At 44.4% G+C, this 16549-nt stretch overlaps 1 protein-coding gene across 1 annotated transcript; it reads right to left on the bottom strand.

Moving 5' to 3' along the window:
- Positions 1–15245: 15245 nt before the first annotated feature.
- Positions 15246–16290, bottom strand: PPP1R3C (protein phosphatase 1 regulatory subunit 3C). Its single transcript, XM_056849779.1, has one exon. It carries the CDS (start codon positions 16288–16290, stop codon positions 15343–15345), a length of 948 nt encoding a protein of 315 aa, XP_056705757.1. The 3' UTR covers positions 15246–15342.
- Positions 16291–16549: the final 259 nt, after the last annotated feature.

The following is a 16549-nucleotide window of genomic DNA, read 5'->3' as shown; positions in this document are numbered from 1 at the left end:
GCTACTGTCACTGCTAAAAGCAGCATCAGAAACAGCCACAAAGGGGGGGGGAAACGCAACAGCCATACCATCCTTCTCTATGTAGGGAAAAATCTCCAGCATCAAGGTGGCAGGCAGCGAAACTGCTCCTTGGTCCTTTGCATTATTGTGGCCAATTCTCTTTTTCTCAGAGCAGGAATTTTCTTGATGTGTCATACCCAAGTAAGTACATTCTTCCCTTTCAGAGGAAAAACTCTTCCGTTTTTTAATGCCAGTTGTAACAAACGCGTTGGAACAGAGGGTCACACCTATCTTTGCACGGCAGACTTCGCTCCCACCCCCTTCTGCTTCTGCCTGCTGTATATCCTCCCGCCCCAAGTCTTCTGAGTGTGTGTGCGTGCATGAATGATGTGCAGGAAGCGCCTGAAGCTTGGCAATCAGCGTGGGAAGAGTGAAAACGGGTGGTGAGTGTTAAGTAAAGCGCTGTGGAAACTATCCAGGGTCTCTAGTTTAGCCCCACTCTCTCATTGTTCCATTTCGTGCTACTTACTGGGGAACAAGGCAGTTCCACACATTGCCAATTTATAACAGTACGGAGACACTTAATTTAAACCACTGCAAGAATGAATTTCCCACTTGGAAAAGAAGCAACGAGGGAGGGGCTGGAATCATAATGGTTTACGGCATCAAAATCCGTTGCACTTTATCAAATAAAATCTCAGGGAAAGGAACTTGAAGGCACTGAGCCAACTTCAGCTAAATCAGCATTCCACTGGTTTTAAAAATAAATTACCCACAACGACCAATTTTAACCTTATGACTCAAACTGAAACAAACGAGCAATATGGATAACAAACAAAAATAGGTAGCCTCCTGACATGATACCACATAAGCAGTTGATGAATTTCAAAGATTGCTTCAACAGTCAAAAGTTAAGAAGCAGCAGAAGAAGAGTTGGTTTTTATATGCCAACTTTCTCTACCTCTTAAGGAGAATCAAAGCAGCTTACAATCTCCTTGCCTTCCTCTCCCCGCTACAGACACCTTGTGAGGTTGGTGGGGCTGAGAGAGTTCGGAGAGAACTGTGACTAGCCCAAGGTCACCCAGCTGGCTTCATGTGTGGGAGTGGGGAAACCAACCTGGTTCTCCAGATTAGAGTCCGCTGCTCATGTGGAGGAGTGGGGAATTAAACTGCTCTTAACCACTACACCACACCGGCTCTCAGTACTTGAAGATGGTTATCATATCACCTCTCAGTCATCTCCTCTCCAAGCTAAACATACCAAACTCTTTCAACCTTTCCTCATAGAACTTGGTCTCCAGACCCCTCATCATCTTTTACCATATTTGCTACCCCACTCAATTTAGTATCTTCTGCAAATATTCTGGACACTGATTGTCAGGTTCCTGTTGCTTTTCAGCCAAAAAACAAAAGTACAGTTCAGGGCTCTTTAGGTCACTGTTACAACAGCAATTCAGTCAAGGATGGGTTTATTTACCTGCACTCTGTATTCAGTAGGTTTGCAAGAGGGAGTTTGCTAACCAACCTCAGCACAGTGCATTTAGGAAGAAAAAGGAGAGCTATAGATGGCTGGACAACCCTACTAAGGGTGAAGCTTCTTCTTGACTTTATTTTATAGTATCAATTGATTGAGAAAATACATGATGACAAAAAGATCAAAATGACACTGTTCATATGGATTTGCAGACCCTTTATAATACAGTGGATGTAGTGACGGCCATGAGCATGGATGGCTTAAAAGAGATTAGACATTTTCTTGGAGGAAAGGCTACTACCCATGGTGACTAAAGGGAACCTCCATGTTCAGAGGCAGTAAATCTCTGAATGCCAGTGCCAGCAGGCAACATCAGGGGAAGGCCTCGACCCCTATGCCCTGTTCCTTTGGACCTCCAGGGCAACTGGCTGGCCACTATGTGAGCCAAGATGCTGGACTAGATGGACCACTGGTCTGATCCAGCAGGGCTCTTCTTATGTACTCACATACATGTTTTCTTACTAAAATAAATGTAAGATTTAAACATTCCTATATTTTGTATTTGCTGAAGAGAGATAAAAAAGATACATTCACAATGTGGAGGAGCATCTGGAACATATTTTTATGGGGGAGGGAAGATAATTTTTGTATGGAGAGCAAGGTCCTTCTCTGTTCCATTAGCTATGGGCTGAAGTATCTCCACAACCACAGCAGGAGGATACTTGGTATTGAGTAACTGCATCCAACGTTGCCCCAATCTGGGATGGAGTCTTTGTGAAATGCATCCATGAATTCTCAACTTTCATCTGTTTCCTATCATTACAATTAATGTCTAACTACATTCATCTGTGGGGAAAAAATGGAGGGGAAAGTGGTTGTAGTTTTCTTTGCCATTGCTTTTCCAAACTGTAGTCATACATGTTGTTTCTACACTGGCAAAGAAAAACAAAAAATCTCAAGAGAAAAATGAACTCATAGAGTCTGTGCTAGTCTTTAGCTGATTCCCTGTAATGTTTCTACTTCAGTGTAAAAAATGCCACAAACTTATTTTAAATCTCTGGTAAATGCCCCTGCAATGCCTAAGCTTCAAAGCACGCACAGGCAAATACATAACTCTCCCTTTCAAAAGCACGCACAAAAATAAAATGAAATCACTGGGAGATTATTCTGGTCTTTGTTGGAGAGTCAGGCATGTTTCTGTCTGAGAGGCCCCCCGCATAACTTCTTATGTCTGTCAGTTTTTTAAAAATTTCATGACAGTTTTGTTAATAGTTTTGCCTTGGAGGCAATAAAAGATCTTTGGTGAACAAATAACACTGAGAGAAGGTACAGTGGTGTCAGAAGGAACTGCAAGGGTATTATGAGAAGTGAAATGTCATGGCTATTAACAACTTTCCATTAAAATGAAGGGAGGAAAGGAGTGCAGCTCAGACAATTTCAATCATTTTTCAACAAAGAAGCACTTGGGCTTTAGATAGGGTTGCCAACCTCCAGGTACTAGCTGGAGATCTCCTGCTATTACAACTGATCTCCAGCTAGGCTTACCAGGTCCCGCCTGTCCTTCAACGGGAGGTTTTTAGGGTGGAGGTGAGGTGGGATCACGGCCGCGCCAACATGATCACGTCACTTCTGCTTTACAACCGGAAGTGCTGCATCACAAGAGGCCTTTTCCATTTGAGTAGAAAAGGCCTCTTGCGATTCAGCACTTCCGGTTGTACGGGAAGTGACGTACCGCTGCAGGCAGGCGTGCGGGCGCTCATTGCCCACCGAGCCTCAGCTGGTCGACGGGCAGCCAGGTGGATTGGCAGGGGTTTGCCTGCCACCACCTGGCACTTGGCAACCCTATCTCCAGCCGATAGAGATCTGTTACCCTGGAGAAAATGGCCGCTTTGGCAATTGGATTCTATGGCACTGAAGTCCCTCCTCAAACCCCACCCTCCTCAGGCTCCACCCCAAAAACCTCCCGCTGATGGCAAAGAGGGACCTGGTAACCCTAGCTTTAGAGCCCAACAAATGGAAAACACTACATTTTCTTTGCACCTTTATTTCATGCAGGTACTAACACCTAATAGTGTTACTAAGGACAGACCCTTTGTCATGCAAACATAAATAACAGAGCTTTCACACAAGCGATGGCGTCCTCATGTTCACCATGGGGATTTTGCTGCCATTTTACTGCCTAAAATGGGCAATTAAAAAACACCTAAAGTTCTAAGGAGTGAGACAGGAGACCATATCTGAGCTTCCTTTATCCCTTAGAAGCTCCTTGATTCATTGATCTTGAGCAGAATAGTTTTGCATCTAATGTTTGAGGGGTATAAGGACTCAGATAAATTTTTCCACTGCCAATGTAGCCTTGGGATCCCTATCGCTTAATAAAAAAGGCATTATATCAGACACAGGGGTTTAACGCATTGCCAATTTGTCTCGCCTTTGTGCCTTAAAAGTAGCAAATCCCCGTGGTCCACACGCACGACCGTCCAAGGGCTGCGCATCGGACCCACCTTAGTCGCGAATTAAGGCAAAAAAAACGGGTTAAGCAATCCCTGGTTTCTAGCGATCTTTTCGGTTCTAAACCGCTACTTTTTTTTAATTTCGCCACATTACCAGAATGCTGACGTGTGTGTAATGACTCGACTAGCTCGCTACTAATGCCCCTTTCCGGTCTCCTCCGTCCCGCCCCCTTTCCTGCGCGAGCAATTGGTTGAGACGATGGTATACCGGAACGCTGGTGTTCCAAGAAAAAAGGGGGAGAATCGCCCTTTGATTGGATAACTCCTCAGCCAATCCTTGGGCAATGTCACTCCCCTGCTATCCCACATTGCGAACTATCCCACATTATATGGTTGGTTCAAACGCACGGGGAGCCTCCAGCAGCTACTTGTTTCAGACTTATAGTGGGATGGGCTGGCATCATGCGTTTGATTATCCAGTCTTAAATATTGTGGGATTAAAATATTGTGAGATAACAGAGGAGCGAACCAGGAACATTCTGCCCATGTGTTAATCCCCACAGAGGCACTGAATTTATGTATTAAAAGAGGAGAGAGATATTGTGCTCTAAGGTCCTCATAGAAACAGCATTCCAAGAGCACATGAGCTAATGAGTCAATGAAGCCAGAAGAGCACGGATAAGTCCTTTCCGAGTATGGTAAATTCAAAATTCTGCCATGCAAGAGTTAGTGTTTAATCTAGCTAGAAAGAAGGCTCTAGACAGGCGAGGAATTGTCAAAAAGTAGGTATAGGCAGGCAAACCACGTGGTGGTTGTATTCCGAAAAACTGAGATGAGCAAACGCGCAGAGCACGAAAAGATGTGCTATCATAATCAATCTCTGTGATATGCTTTTTTATTGTAGCGGAAACTTCTGTTTTTCCAAGATCTGATAACATATCCCACGAGATGCCCATCAATGACAGTTTCTCATCAAAGATTTTTTGCCATGAGGTTCTACATGAGTCATGCTTCAGAGAAACTAGGTGACCCTCAGTGTTAAAAAACAACTTAAGTTGTATCTTAAATGCAAACAACCAGGCCCGAGCTTCAAGAGACATTTGGCCAAACTCGGAGCGAAGGGTAACACCAACAATACATCGAGGGGCATTTAACAGTTTTCGTAAAAACTGAAGCAATGGTCGATCTATGGACTCGTTAACAACAGTTATCCTGAAAGCAACACCAAAGAGAATAGTTGGAATGATTTTTGAGTTAAAAACTTGAATGGCCCCTGGAATATATTTTCCACCTTTAGTATGGAAAAAAGTTAACAATAGCCCCAGCCCCAGATTTAATTTGGTTGAATTTTTTGATGAACATTCCAGTTTAGATTATAAGAAAAAAGAATACCGAGATAAACAAACTCCTTAACTTGATCAACATCAAAGCCTTCTAGTACCCAACGGAAAGAAGGCAGTTTTCTCCTCCTAGAGAAGATCATGATCTTGGATTTATGGTGGTTTATTTTAAGATCTTCCCTAGAGCAATATTCAGAAAAAGTTTGTAGGTATCTTCAAACCAATTCTTGTGCGGGACAGAAGAACTGCATCATCAGGATAAAGTAAGATTGGGATACTACGACTTGCAAACTTTGGAGGATGACAGGACTTTGAAAAGTTCATTGCCATATCATTCAGATATAGGTTAAACAAAAGAGGAGCAAGGAGACAACCTTGTCTAACTCCCTTGGCCAAAACAAAGGACTCAGTTAATTCTCCTTGGTCACCACAGTGAACCTGAGCTGTAAGATTAGTATGAATAAGCCATAATAGCCTCCTCTATAAGCCATAATAGCCTCTTATCCATATTAGAATTAGATAGTTTCGTCCATAGTCTCTCCCTAGGAATGGCATCAAAGGCTCCCTTAAGATCCATAAAACCAGCATAAAGGGTGCCATTTGGGGGAGAGGAATATTTCTCAGCTAAGTGAGAATTAAACAATGGTCCGTAACAGACCAACCTTTTCTAAAGCCAATCGGCTCCCAGCCAAGGATGTCATTACTCTCAATCCAATCAAGCAACTTCTTTAATAAATAAGAGAAGTACAATTTGCCTAAGCGAGACAGTGTTCTGATTGCACAATAACAACTTGGGTCGGAACACTGACCCTTTTTAAAGATTGGGACTATTATGGTATGTCTCCATGATTTTGGAATAGGGGAGGGGCGGGGTTTGGGGAGGGGAGGGACTTCAAGGCCATAGAGTCCAATTGCCAAAGCAGCCATTTTCTCCAGGGGAACTGATCTCTATCGGCTGGAGGTCAGTTGTAGCAGATCTCCAGCTAGTATCTGGTGGTTTGCAAACCTAATCTGAGCAGTAGGGTTGCCCGGTTCCTCTTCGCCACCAGCGGGAGGCTTTTGGGGCGGAGCCTGAGGAGGGAGGGGTTGGGGGAGGGGAGGGACTTCAAGGCCATAGAGTCCAATTGCCAGAGCGGCCATTTTCTCCAGGTGAACTGATCTCTATCGGCTGGAGATCAGTTGTGATAGCAGGAGATCTCCAGCTAGTACCTGGAGGTTGGTGGATGATTTGTACCTGATTTGCAAATCTTGGGAATCCTATCTTTTCATCCTTGAGTGGATCAACACGCTGAATCCACACTTAAAATTTACCGGCAACTCTCATGACACCACCATCTCTTTTTTAGATGTATTGACGACTAGATCCAGTCAGAATACCATCACCATTAAGCCATACAGGAAGCCCACTGACAAGGGAGGAGGCTTACACTTTACTTCTCATCATCCGGAACACTTGCGGAGAAACTTACCTTACAGCCAGTACTTGTGGTTAAAACGCAATTCTACAACATCCGATGATTTTATTCCAGCAGCTAAACTTCTTACTCAGGACCTTCGATCTAGATCTTATCCTGAATCAGTACTTTCTACAGCTTACCCGAAGGCTGCCACTTCGGACCGCACTGATCTTCTCACTTTAAAGCCCAAACAGGCGCCTCAGAAATTGACAGCTTCCTTCACTTTTTTTACACATCTTTCACATGACATCAAAAAAGTCATCCAACGCCATTGGCATGTTATTGAACACATACCTGGATGCGATTCAACCCCCCTTTTAGGGTTAAGAAAGACTTCATCATTAAGGGATCAATTCATTAAAACTGATCTTTTGCCTGAGAAGCCATGCATTTCGGCTTTGGGTCATTTTAAATGTAATGGATGTGCAGCGTGTTCTTTCAGCCTACCCATCAAACAGGTCACGGCAATGGATGGCAAATTCACTTATACTTTAAAGCAGTTTTCTAATTGTGCCTCAGCATGTGTTGTGTACGCCCTACTTTGTTCCTGTCCAGTCCCAAAAATGTACATTGGCTGCACAGTTCGCCAAATTAGGCTTCGCATTGGCCAACACCGAGCGAGAATCAGGGCTTGAATAATGGATGCGCCGGTAGTTAGCCACTTTGTTAATCATGGCCATTGTGACTGAGATCTTAAATTTTTCGTCTTATGGCAATATCAGCCTCAAGCTTTTCAAACTCAAGACGTCAAGATCCTCAACTGCCAAGAGAGATGCTTCATCTTCCTCTTTAAAACTTTGGCCCCCTGTGGTCTAAACAGAGACTTCGATCTATCCTGTTTTCTCTAAACAGCCATGTCACTTTAATAATCATTCTTCCACTTTGCATCATGCCCACAGCTGTGAGTACTTTAATGCGGAGTAGCATTCCTCTTTCACTCCGAAGAAGCTTAGGCTAACTACCCGTGGGCTCCTATCTTTAGAATTATTTCTACACTTCTACATTGAATCCTTATGGTTTCATTTTGCAACATGGGTAAGACTTATTTTCATATCATCAGGCATAACTTCTTGTCCTGCTTTCAGTTTAATAACTTGCCTTATTATACTTTAGGAACGCCTTTCACTTCCGTGTAGTTCCGCAGTAGTGTCTGTTTGCTCCATTGAAGCAGTGGGTAAGCTACTTTGTTTTGTTACCTACTAAACTTATTACATAATTGCTATAAATAGCTTTTTTATACATACTCTTGCTCTTTAGCACTTAGCTGTTTAGGCTCCTGTTTATTTTCCATAGAATTTTGCTGCGATAACATTGAATGTTATTATTGGTGGTCCCTTTAAACGCCTTGGGGTCGGCAAGCTGAAGAAGATATTCGAAACGCGTCCTTGCGTTGGACCCAGCCACGGACCTCTTCTTTCATTTGTTCTTCGTGATTTATGTGAAATTGACTTTTCCATGTAAAATATAAGCCTCTGTTGGCTATATTGAATTTCTTATCATATTATTTATGTAAGCCGTTTTTTGGCTGCATTTGATTTGCCTTAAGCCCTGCGAGGCACACACTGTGATATCAACACTTCATGTTTCTTGTTTTTGGTTTACCTTTGGTTGTGCATTCTTTGATTAATATATTATTATTACAAGGGTTAGAACTTTGGTTCTGATTTATTTATTTTTATTTCTTTTGAGCCACGTGCTGCCTCTCCATACAGTACCTGGAGGTTGGCAACCCTACTGAGCAGGCAGGCATCAAAATCTGCTGCTATAACCTCCCAGCAAATGCAAGGCAGCACTGTTCCCACTAGGAAATGGCTGTGCCAAGCAGCAGCCTCGACATCTTCCTTTCACTTGTGTGGGAGGTTCGATCCAATGCTGGTGCTGGTGTCCGGAGAGTGGGGACACTGAAAGCCACCGTTGTGACGAGGCAGAGAATCAGAAACCGCCAGTGAGCCCCTCTAAGACTTTGTAGCCTCTCAACAGCTGTTTCGTTAAGCCAACGCCTAATATATGAGCATTTCCCCAGAGGGGTTCCTGCTCTTGCAAGTTATTCTGAGTCCTTGCATTGAGAGTAAGATCCTGGGTATCTTGTTCCAATGGCATGACGACCTCACAGCATTAGAAGAAGAAGAAGAGTTGGTTTTTATATGCCAATTTTCTCTACCACTTAAGGGAGAATCAAACCCGCTTACAATCACCTTCTCCTCTCCCTGTAACAGACACCCTGTGAAGTAGTAGGGGCTGAGAGAGCTGTGACTAGCCCAAGGTCACCCAGCTGGGTTTGTGTATAGGAAAGGGGAAACAAATCCAGTTCACCAGATTAGCCTCTGCCGCTCATGTGGAGGAGTGGGGGATCACACCCAATTCTCTGGATCAGAGTCCACCACTCCAAACCACTGCTCTCAACCACTACACCACGCTGGCTCTCACACCACTCTGGCTCATACTCTGCCCCTTGTATGTAATTCTGTATTTTGCCTTGCAAAAGGAACCACAGGGCAGGGCTTTGAAGAAGCAAGGGGCATGTTTAATCCATATTGTAAGCATTTGCCCATTTCCATAGCCACGGGAAACAACCCATGCCGTTTGTCATTTCTGTTTTCATATAGTTGTCTTGCTTCTTATTTGCAGCTGAGCATATGTAAAAATAAACCACCATCCATGTAAGGTTTACTCCCTCTAGAAATTATGTTAAACCACTGACAGCATGACAAAAATGGTATATTAGTGCTAGTAACCTGAGACTTGAATGATGGGGATTAATACAATTTATTAGTCTTGACTCAAAGGGAAGAAACAGCTATTTCTTTTTCTTTCTTTTCTCTCTTTCTCCCCACCCCCCCTCCGTGATGGCTGGCATTAAAGTGCCACAATAAGTCAGCAAACTATTAACTTTTCCAAAGCAACTGGTACCCCAATAGTCCGGCACATCGGACTCTATAGCAATTGGACTCTATGGCATTGAAGTCCCTCCCCTCCCCAAACCCCACCCTCCTCAGGCTCTGCCCCAAAAACCTCCCGCCGGTGGCAAAGAGGGACCTGGCAACCCTGCATGCACATGATGTATATATGGCTTTACCTTGTATATACATGGTTCATGAATCCTATACTTCCCTTCCACTTATGCATCTTGCCCCTCTGCCGTGTAGAGTAGGCTTAATTTGCCCAGTGGCTCTGGGCAATCTCCTGCCCCCACCCTTGATCATTTGAATTTGGCAACCTGTTTGAGAAGGACCAGAGACAAGCTGGAGAGAGGAAAATGGGGAGGTGCACAAATGTACCATAATGCTGTGGGGAAGCAGGAAGAAAAATGTTTCCCAGCAGCATCGAACCCAGGGCAGGTAACCCATGTGGAAATGGCATTTCTTGTACAGTAAAGCATTACTGAGTTCAAATGTTTTGCTGTGCCTGAAAGCAGGGTGAGAACGGGTTGGCTCCTGCCTAAACGTTCTATGTATGCCAAGGGGGCAATTTTTACCAATTTCCCCCTCCTGCTGCACACCTTTGACTCCCTTCCACAAGCTGTTCCTAGGGATCTCCTTCCCCCTGGAGCAGCATTTGGGGATAGGGTTGCCAGGTCCCTCTTTGCCACTGGTGAGAAAATTTTGGGACAAAGCCTGAGGAGGGTGGGGTTTGGGGAGGGGAGGGGCTTCAATGCCATAGAGCCCAATGGCCAAAGCAGCCATTTTCTCCTGGTGAACTGATCTCTATCGGCTGGAGATCAGTGGTAACAGTAGGAGATCTCCAGCTAGTACCTATTTGGGGAACATGTTGGGCTGCAGTAGAGGAAGGAGGCGGGGAAGTCATGCTCCATCAGGCATACCATTTGCCCACTTCAGGCAGTCATTCTTCCACCCACCCTTGCCTCTGGGACTGATGGGAGAACAGTTGAGGGCAGAAATGACATGGCGCACCTTGGTGATATCATGCCCACCCCTTGCCCTGCCACCGAAGCTCCTGCAGGTGCCAGGCAAAGGCCTAGCAACCCTATGCTCCATGGGTGAAATCCTTCAGTCCACAGAATTTTTTGGTGGGATCCAAGCCACTGTGTTCTCTTTCTGGTGAATGGTATGAGGATTTAAAATAGAACAGGGCTTGCTATGCTCTCATGCAGAGAGGCATTTGTGATAGCTGCTCCACATATTTTAAAATTCCTTCTTTGCAGATCTCTAACACTGCCCAGTCTTAAAACAGCTATTCCCAAAACATACGGACGTATGGAGTGCAGGGAGAATAGGGCTGCCAGCCAGCAGCCGGCAACCAGGCGGAGTCTGGAGGATGGAGGCTTAGGGGGCCCTGTTATGAAAAACCATAGAGCTTCTGGTAATTCCTAGAGAGGCATGACATCACTTCCAGGTTTTCCCAGAAGTGATGTAACACCATTGCCATATGGTGATTTTTTTTTCTGGCTACCAAAGTGCCCTAAAAAGGTTAAGGTCCCCTGTGTAGGCACCGGGTCATTCCTGACCCATGGGGCGACGTCACATCCCGACGTTTACTAGGCAGACTTTGTTTACGAGGTGGTTTACCAGTGCCTTCCCCGGTCATCTTCCCTTTTACCCAGCAAGCTGGGTACTCATTTGACCAACCTCGGAAGGATGGAAGGCTGAGTCGACCTTGAGCCGGCGACCTGAAACCAACTTCCGTTGGGATCGAACTCAGGTGGTGAGCAGAGCTTGGACTGCAGTACTGCAGCTTACCACTCTGCGTCACAGGGCTCCTTACCAAAGTGCCCTACCGACAGCAGGCAAATAGCAAGCCTAGCAGAAAATCACAGCATTACGTGCTTTGAGTTCAGCTGTGGCTGCTGATGTTCCAGCTTGGTTACTGTTCAGGCCAACAGAGGTTCAATAACTGATTCAGCACACCTCCAAAATCAGTTCAGGCCCTGTTCACATGGGGGAAACTTATTCACCCTAGAATTCACAAGTGCAAAGCAGGACAGACCAAGTTAATGAATCCAGTGGTGCTGTTTTGTCTGCTGTAGCCTATAATAAATATCTACAGCATTTCTTATTAAACATCCAACATGCTTTTCTTTTGTATTATTTATTGTCTGGGCTTGAAACTTTGTCCTACCTCCAGTTCCACAGAGCTTTAAAAGGACAGAAGCCACAGCTTGACAGGGAATACTTTCCCAGATATGTGTGGCATGCATAAGATTCCATTTAGGTCAAAGCCCTTTGGTGCACCAAGCACACACATTTTAAAAAAAAAACAGCTGCGTTCCTTGATTTTGGGGGCGGGGAAGAGTTCTCTTCTAGGTCAGGCTTAGCAGAGACTTCAGCTCAAGATATGTTTTTTTTATTTAGGAACGTTCTCAAAGGGTTGGAAAACAGGGAAGGGGAGACATAGATGTTAAGTGTCCTGATCAAAATCATGAATGCTATAACCAGCGTCATGTTCATCTAAATTATGTTTGAGGCAGTACATCCTACATCCCACAAAGGCTTAGGAACTTGCAGTGTGCTTTTATTTCCACTTTCCTTTCTCCTAGAATGACCTCATGTAGAGTGCTAAATTTATGTCCTAGCCAGTGGGGATTCGCAAGCCAAGTATTCCTCCAAAGAAAATACTGCTTATATCATCAGCTCTGTACAAGCCTTCCCCCCCCCCCTTCCCCTTGGTCATGTTGTGGCTGAATGCCCTGTGAACAGTGTACTGGTTTGCACTACAAGCTTTAAGGTAGCATTGGATCTATGGCAGAAGCACTGTGGGGGAAGCTGTACATTTGTAATTGAAAAACGCAAGAATCAGGGTGGGTCTCTTGCAGGCGTGCTGCTGCATCAACATACACTGTTTGGAAAATGGGCTTGTCAGCCAAAGTATCATGATTAAGCTGCTTAAACTAAATAGTGCCTGTGTGGCTATCAGTAGTTGGTCTTTTTTTCCCCTAAGGGAAAAACAATGCATAGTTAAACTGTGGAACTCCCTGCCCGAGGATGTGGTGATGGCTGCCAACTTGGAAGGCTTTAAAAGAGGAGTGGACATGTTCATGAAGAAGGGGGCTATTCATGGCTACTAGTAAAAATGGATACTAATCATGATGCATACCTATCTCTCCAGGATCAGAGGAGCATGCCTGTTATATTAGGTGCTTTGGAACACAGGCAGGATAATGCTGCTGCAGTTGTCTTTTTGTGGGCTTCCTAGAGGCACCCAGTTGGCCACTGTGTGAACAGACTGCCGGACTTGATGGACCTTGGTCTGATCCAGCATGGCCTTTCTTATGTTCTTAAGAGGGAGAACTGTCTCCAACAAAGCTACACATGCCTGGTCAAGGGGGGAAATGTAATGCAAAGCCATAGTTCATGTATTAAGGGCTAGATCATGCCCACTGTTTGTATTCCAAAAGAAGGCTACAGAGATATGCAGTTCCAACCTTCCAGGAGTCTCTGAGCATGAGCTACACTTGGCCAAAGCCTGTGTACAAAAGGCATGCTATTTGATTGCTATAGCATGTACTGCAACCACAGAAAACCTTATACACCCCTTTAGCCTTTCACACAAGGTGGCCATCAGGGCAATGTTACTGGAACAACACTGTGGGGTGGTGTTCAGCTTGAGCCAGCCCACATCTTCATGTTTGTATGTGCATGTCACCACACTGAGTTCCATTTACTGGTGTGATGCTAGAGCATGACAGCCTTATTGGTTCCAAATACATGATGAAGAGAATATTGGGGCCTGGATAACAGTGAGCCTACATCATAATGGAAGTGTGTAAGATCACTGCACAGGGACTTGCTGAAAAGGCTTTAAGTATGCTGTCCTTTTCAAAAGGCAGATGTCAGCCAACAGAAGCTCACGAAGGAGCAGGAAGAGGAAAATATTAGATCACCTCTTGCTGGCTATAAAATATCCCTGCTTTTTACTGCCCAATTCCTGCATGAATCCTAAGTCCTACCCCTTCACCCACTCAGAAATGTACCATGATGCCACCACAATTACCAAAAACACAATTTATTTTTTAAAAAAAGAACACACACAGTAGTGAGATACAGCTAAAAAAAACAACAGGTGAAAGAGGCTTTTCCCTTTTTTACAATGCAAATTTCATCTCAGTATTGGCGTGGAAAACACTGTGATTTACATGTTCCATAGACAAACACCACCACCACAAAACAGGTAAGTGAACATAGGGATTTGTGTGCACTCCCATTTTGCTTTGTCCAATACAGCCTGTGTCCAGAGTTACAGTCTTGTGCTGTTATTTACAAACGTGATATTTTTGGGAATGATGAATACTATTATGAAGTCACACACAAAGCTTTCTGCCTCTGTAAAAGCTATGGAGAAAATAATGAGGTATGAGCATGAATAAAAAAAACTATTGCTAGTTATGTGCAAGGTTCATACTGTTATTTTAAACTGATCCGCTCGAGACGTACAGCTACATTATCACCCCCTTCAATATGAAGGACTTTATTTGCTTAGGTTTATTTCACAGTTGTGAGACGAGCTATTTGTAGAAGAGCAAGCATTGCTAAAATCTCTGCAACAATGAGCAAGATAACAAGAAGAGAAAATTTTACAAGGCAAATGAACCAATGGACTAGCCAACAACATTGACAGATTAAGGCGTTTCACACAAGAGTCAGCCCATCGGTTAAAACTAAATTCTTTTGTGTAATCTTGGGACAACTATGGTCTTTTCTTTAATGCGTAGCCAGTGTGTACAGCCTGTGAGTTGTGGTTTCACAAGTGTTCATGAAAGCAGAACAAGGCCATTGTCTAAAAGATGGATTTCCACAGCCAAGAATATGACTACTGGGAGGCCTAGTCCCTCAGAACCATTCTCAACCCATGCTGCCCCCGTCTTCTTTCCCCTCCCCAAATGTAACATGTGCAGCCTTTCCATATATGGGGAAAGCTGCACCTGTTAAAGCTTTGCCTGTCTTGCTGCTGAATAAAGGACTGGCAACCCTTTCTCACTCCACCGCCTTTGTGAAAAGTACCTGGAGTAGAAAGGACTACAGTTCTTTATTGGCATTTTCTTCTCGCTTCTTACAATGTCTCTGAAGAGTTTTCCGTGGGATTCTAACCACCAGAACCCCCCCACTCCTTTACCGTTCCCTATAATACAGTGCATCACACCTCCTCCTCATCTTTCCCTTCCCTTAACTCCCACTAGAAGAGAGATACTCCTGTCCCACAAGCCTAAAACTATGAATTGAGTTACTATCAAGATTTGTCCAGCCTTGATTTAGGCCATAGGTTTGGGAGTTCCGCATCTCTCACAACCAGCACTGTGTCTTATATAACAGGCACAGTTTTTGGGTTTTTTTGGCTCTGTACTCAACATCCCTCACACACAATTGGACCTTACAAAAAAGCCACCACACACATTACGTTACTTCCTAATAAGCTTCTCTCGTTAAGGCAAGTGAATATCAAAAACCGATTCATATATATGGACAACCCAGTCCCTTCCTACAAGAGGAGGCAGTGCCATTCAATTTGCATTCTCACTCTCTCTCAAGTCCATGATGGAACTAGTAGAATATTTTTTTAACCTGTTGTAACAAGTCAGGTTTGTTTTTTCGGCAGTCAGCAAATCCTTCTAGGAGACCAGTTAACGTTCCACTGCTGACAGCAGATAACTCTGTAGCTTATTTCCTTCACCAATATGGAGAGGAATTTCCCATCCTGCCCCAGCTTTGCCATTCAGGGGAAAGGCCGTTAGATATCCGAGGGCTGCTGAGATGGTCACAGCCTGTTTCATGCCCTTTACTTGAAGACCTGAGTGTAACGCAGTCTTTCTTGGGCAACGCTGGTGCTTGAACACCATCAGGCTTCCATTGCGCATGGACAATCTTGTAGTTCTGCCCATCGTTATTGTCCCAGAAGTCACGCTCTCCACTTTGGTAATAGATGCAAAATTCAATCTTCTTTTCAGTAGGAATGGCGGGAGGCAAGTCAAGAGCAAAAGAAAAGGTATCGTTGTCAGAGTCTCCATAGACGTTGTTCATGTAAACGCAATCGATGTTGGAATAAGTCTTCCAAGAGTCGTAGGTGATCCGCACCTGCACCTTTTTCTCAAAACTCACATTTTTCACTTTCACCGTCCCCGACACAGCTCTTTCTTGGAGGGTGCAGTTCTCAAGACAGACAAAATTTTTCTGCAAGCGGTTCCGGAAGTCTAAGTAATCGGCTGATGGCTGAGTGAAACCCAGAATCAAATTCTTTTCCTCATGCAGTTTTAAGCCGGCTGTTATGTCTTCAAGATGTAACAAGTCAAACTGAAGATCCCATGCTGGGTTCTCCTGGAATTCAGAGAAGACGTGGATTGCAGTCAGAGAGAGACCTTTCGAGTCCGCAAAGACCACTCTCTTTTTGGTTCGGCCAGCAGAGCGTTTCCGGTCACTGCTTTGAGGCTCGGTCTCACGTTTCATGTGGAGGCATGGTCTAAGAGGCTTAAACCGGTCCACAAAGTTTCTTCTCCGATACTCATCAAATGGATTGAGAAAGCTCTTCACAGGTGGAGAACGAGCCAGACAGATTCTCATGGCCACATCTACAGGCATGATGGAACTGGACAGAGGCCTTGGGTCCAAAACTTGGATCATTCTGAAATGTAAACACAGGAAAGTTTGGTTTCTTTTTGCATCAGACAGAGCTTCTGCAGACACTTTCTGACGGTCCTTAACCTTTTCATAATTCATGATTCACCGGCTGCAGGGCTTTAAATAATTTAGTCATACGAAAGATTAACCAGACCCGTAGATGACAGCAAACAGAAGAATTGAAGCGGGAGTAATATGCTATTCAGGGTACTTGTGTTGATTCCACATTGGGTTTGGAGTCAGCTAAGGGTTTAATTCTGAA

The sequence above is a fragment of the Euleptes europaea genome, chromosome 5 (genome assembly GCF_029931775.1).
Source record: "Euleptes europaea isolate rEulEur1 chromosome 5, rEulEur1.hap1, whole genome shotgun sequence".
Taxonomy (NCBI): domain Eukaryota; kingdom Metazoa; phylum Chordata; class Lepidosauria; order Squamata; family Sphaerodactylidae; genus Euleptes; species Euleptes europaea.
The sequence above is the reverse complement of the archived record's forward strand: the minus strand, read 5'-3'. Positions and strand labels throughout refer to the sequence as shown.

Excerpts from the sequence above, each read along its gene's own strand:
- PPP1R3C (XM_056849779.1), bottom strand. The coding sequence starts at position 16,290 with ATGATCCAAGTTTTGGACCCAAGGCCTCTGTCCAGTTCCATCATGCCT.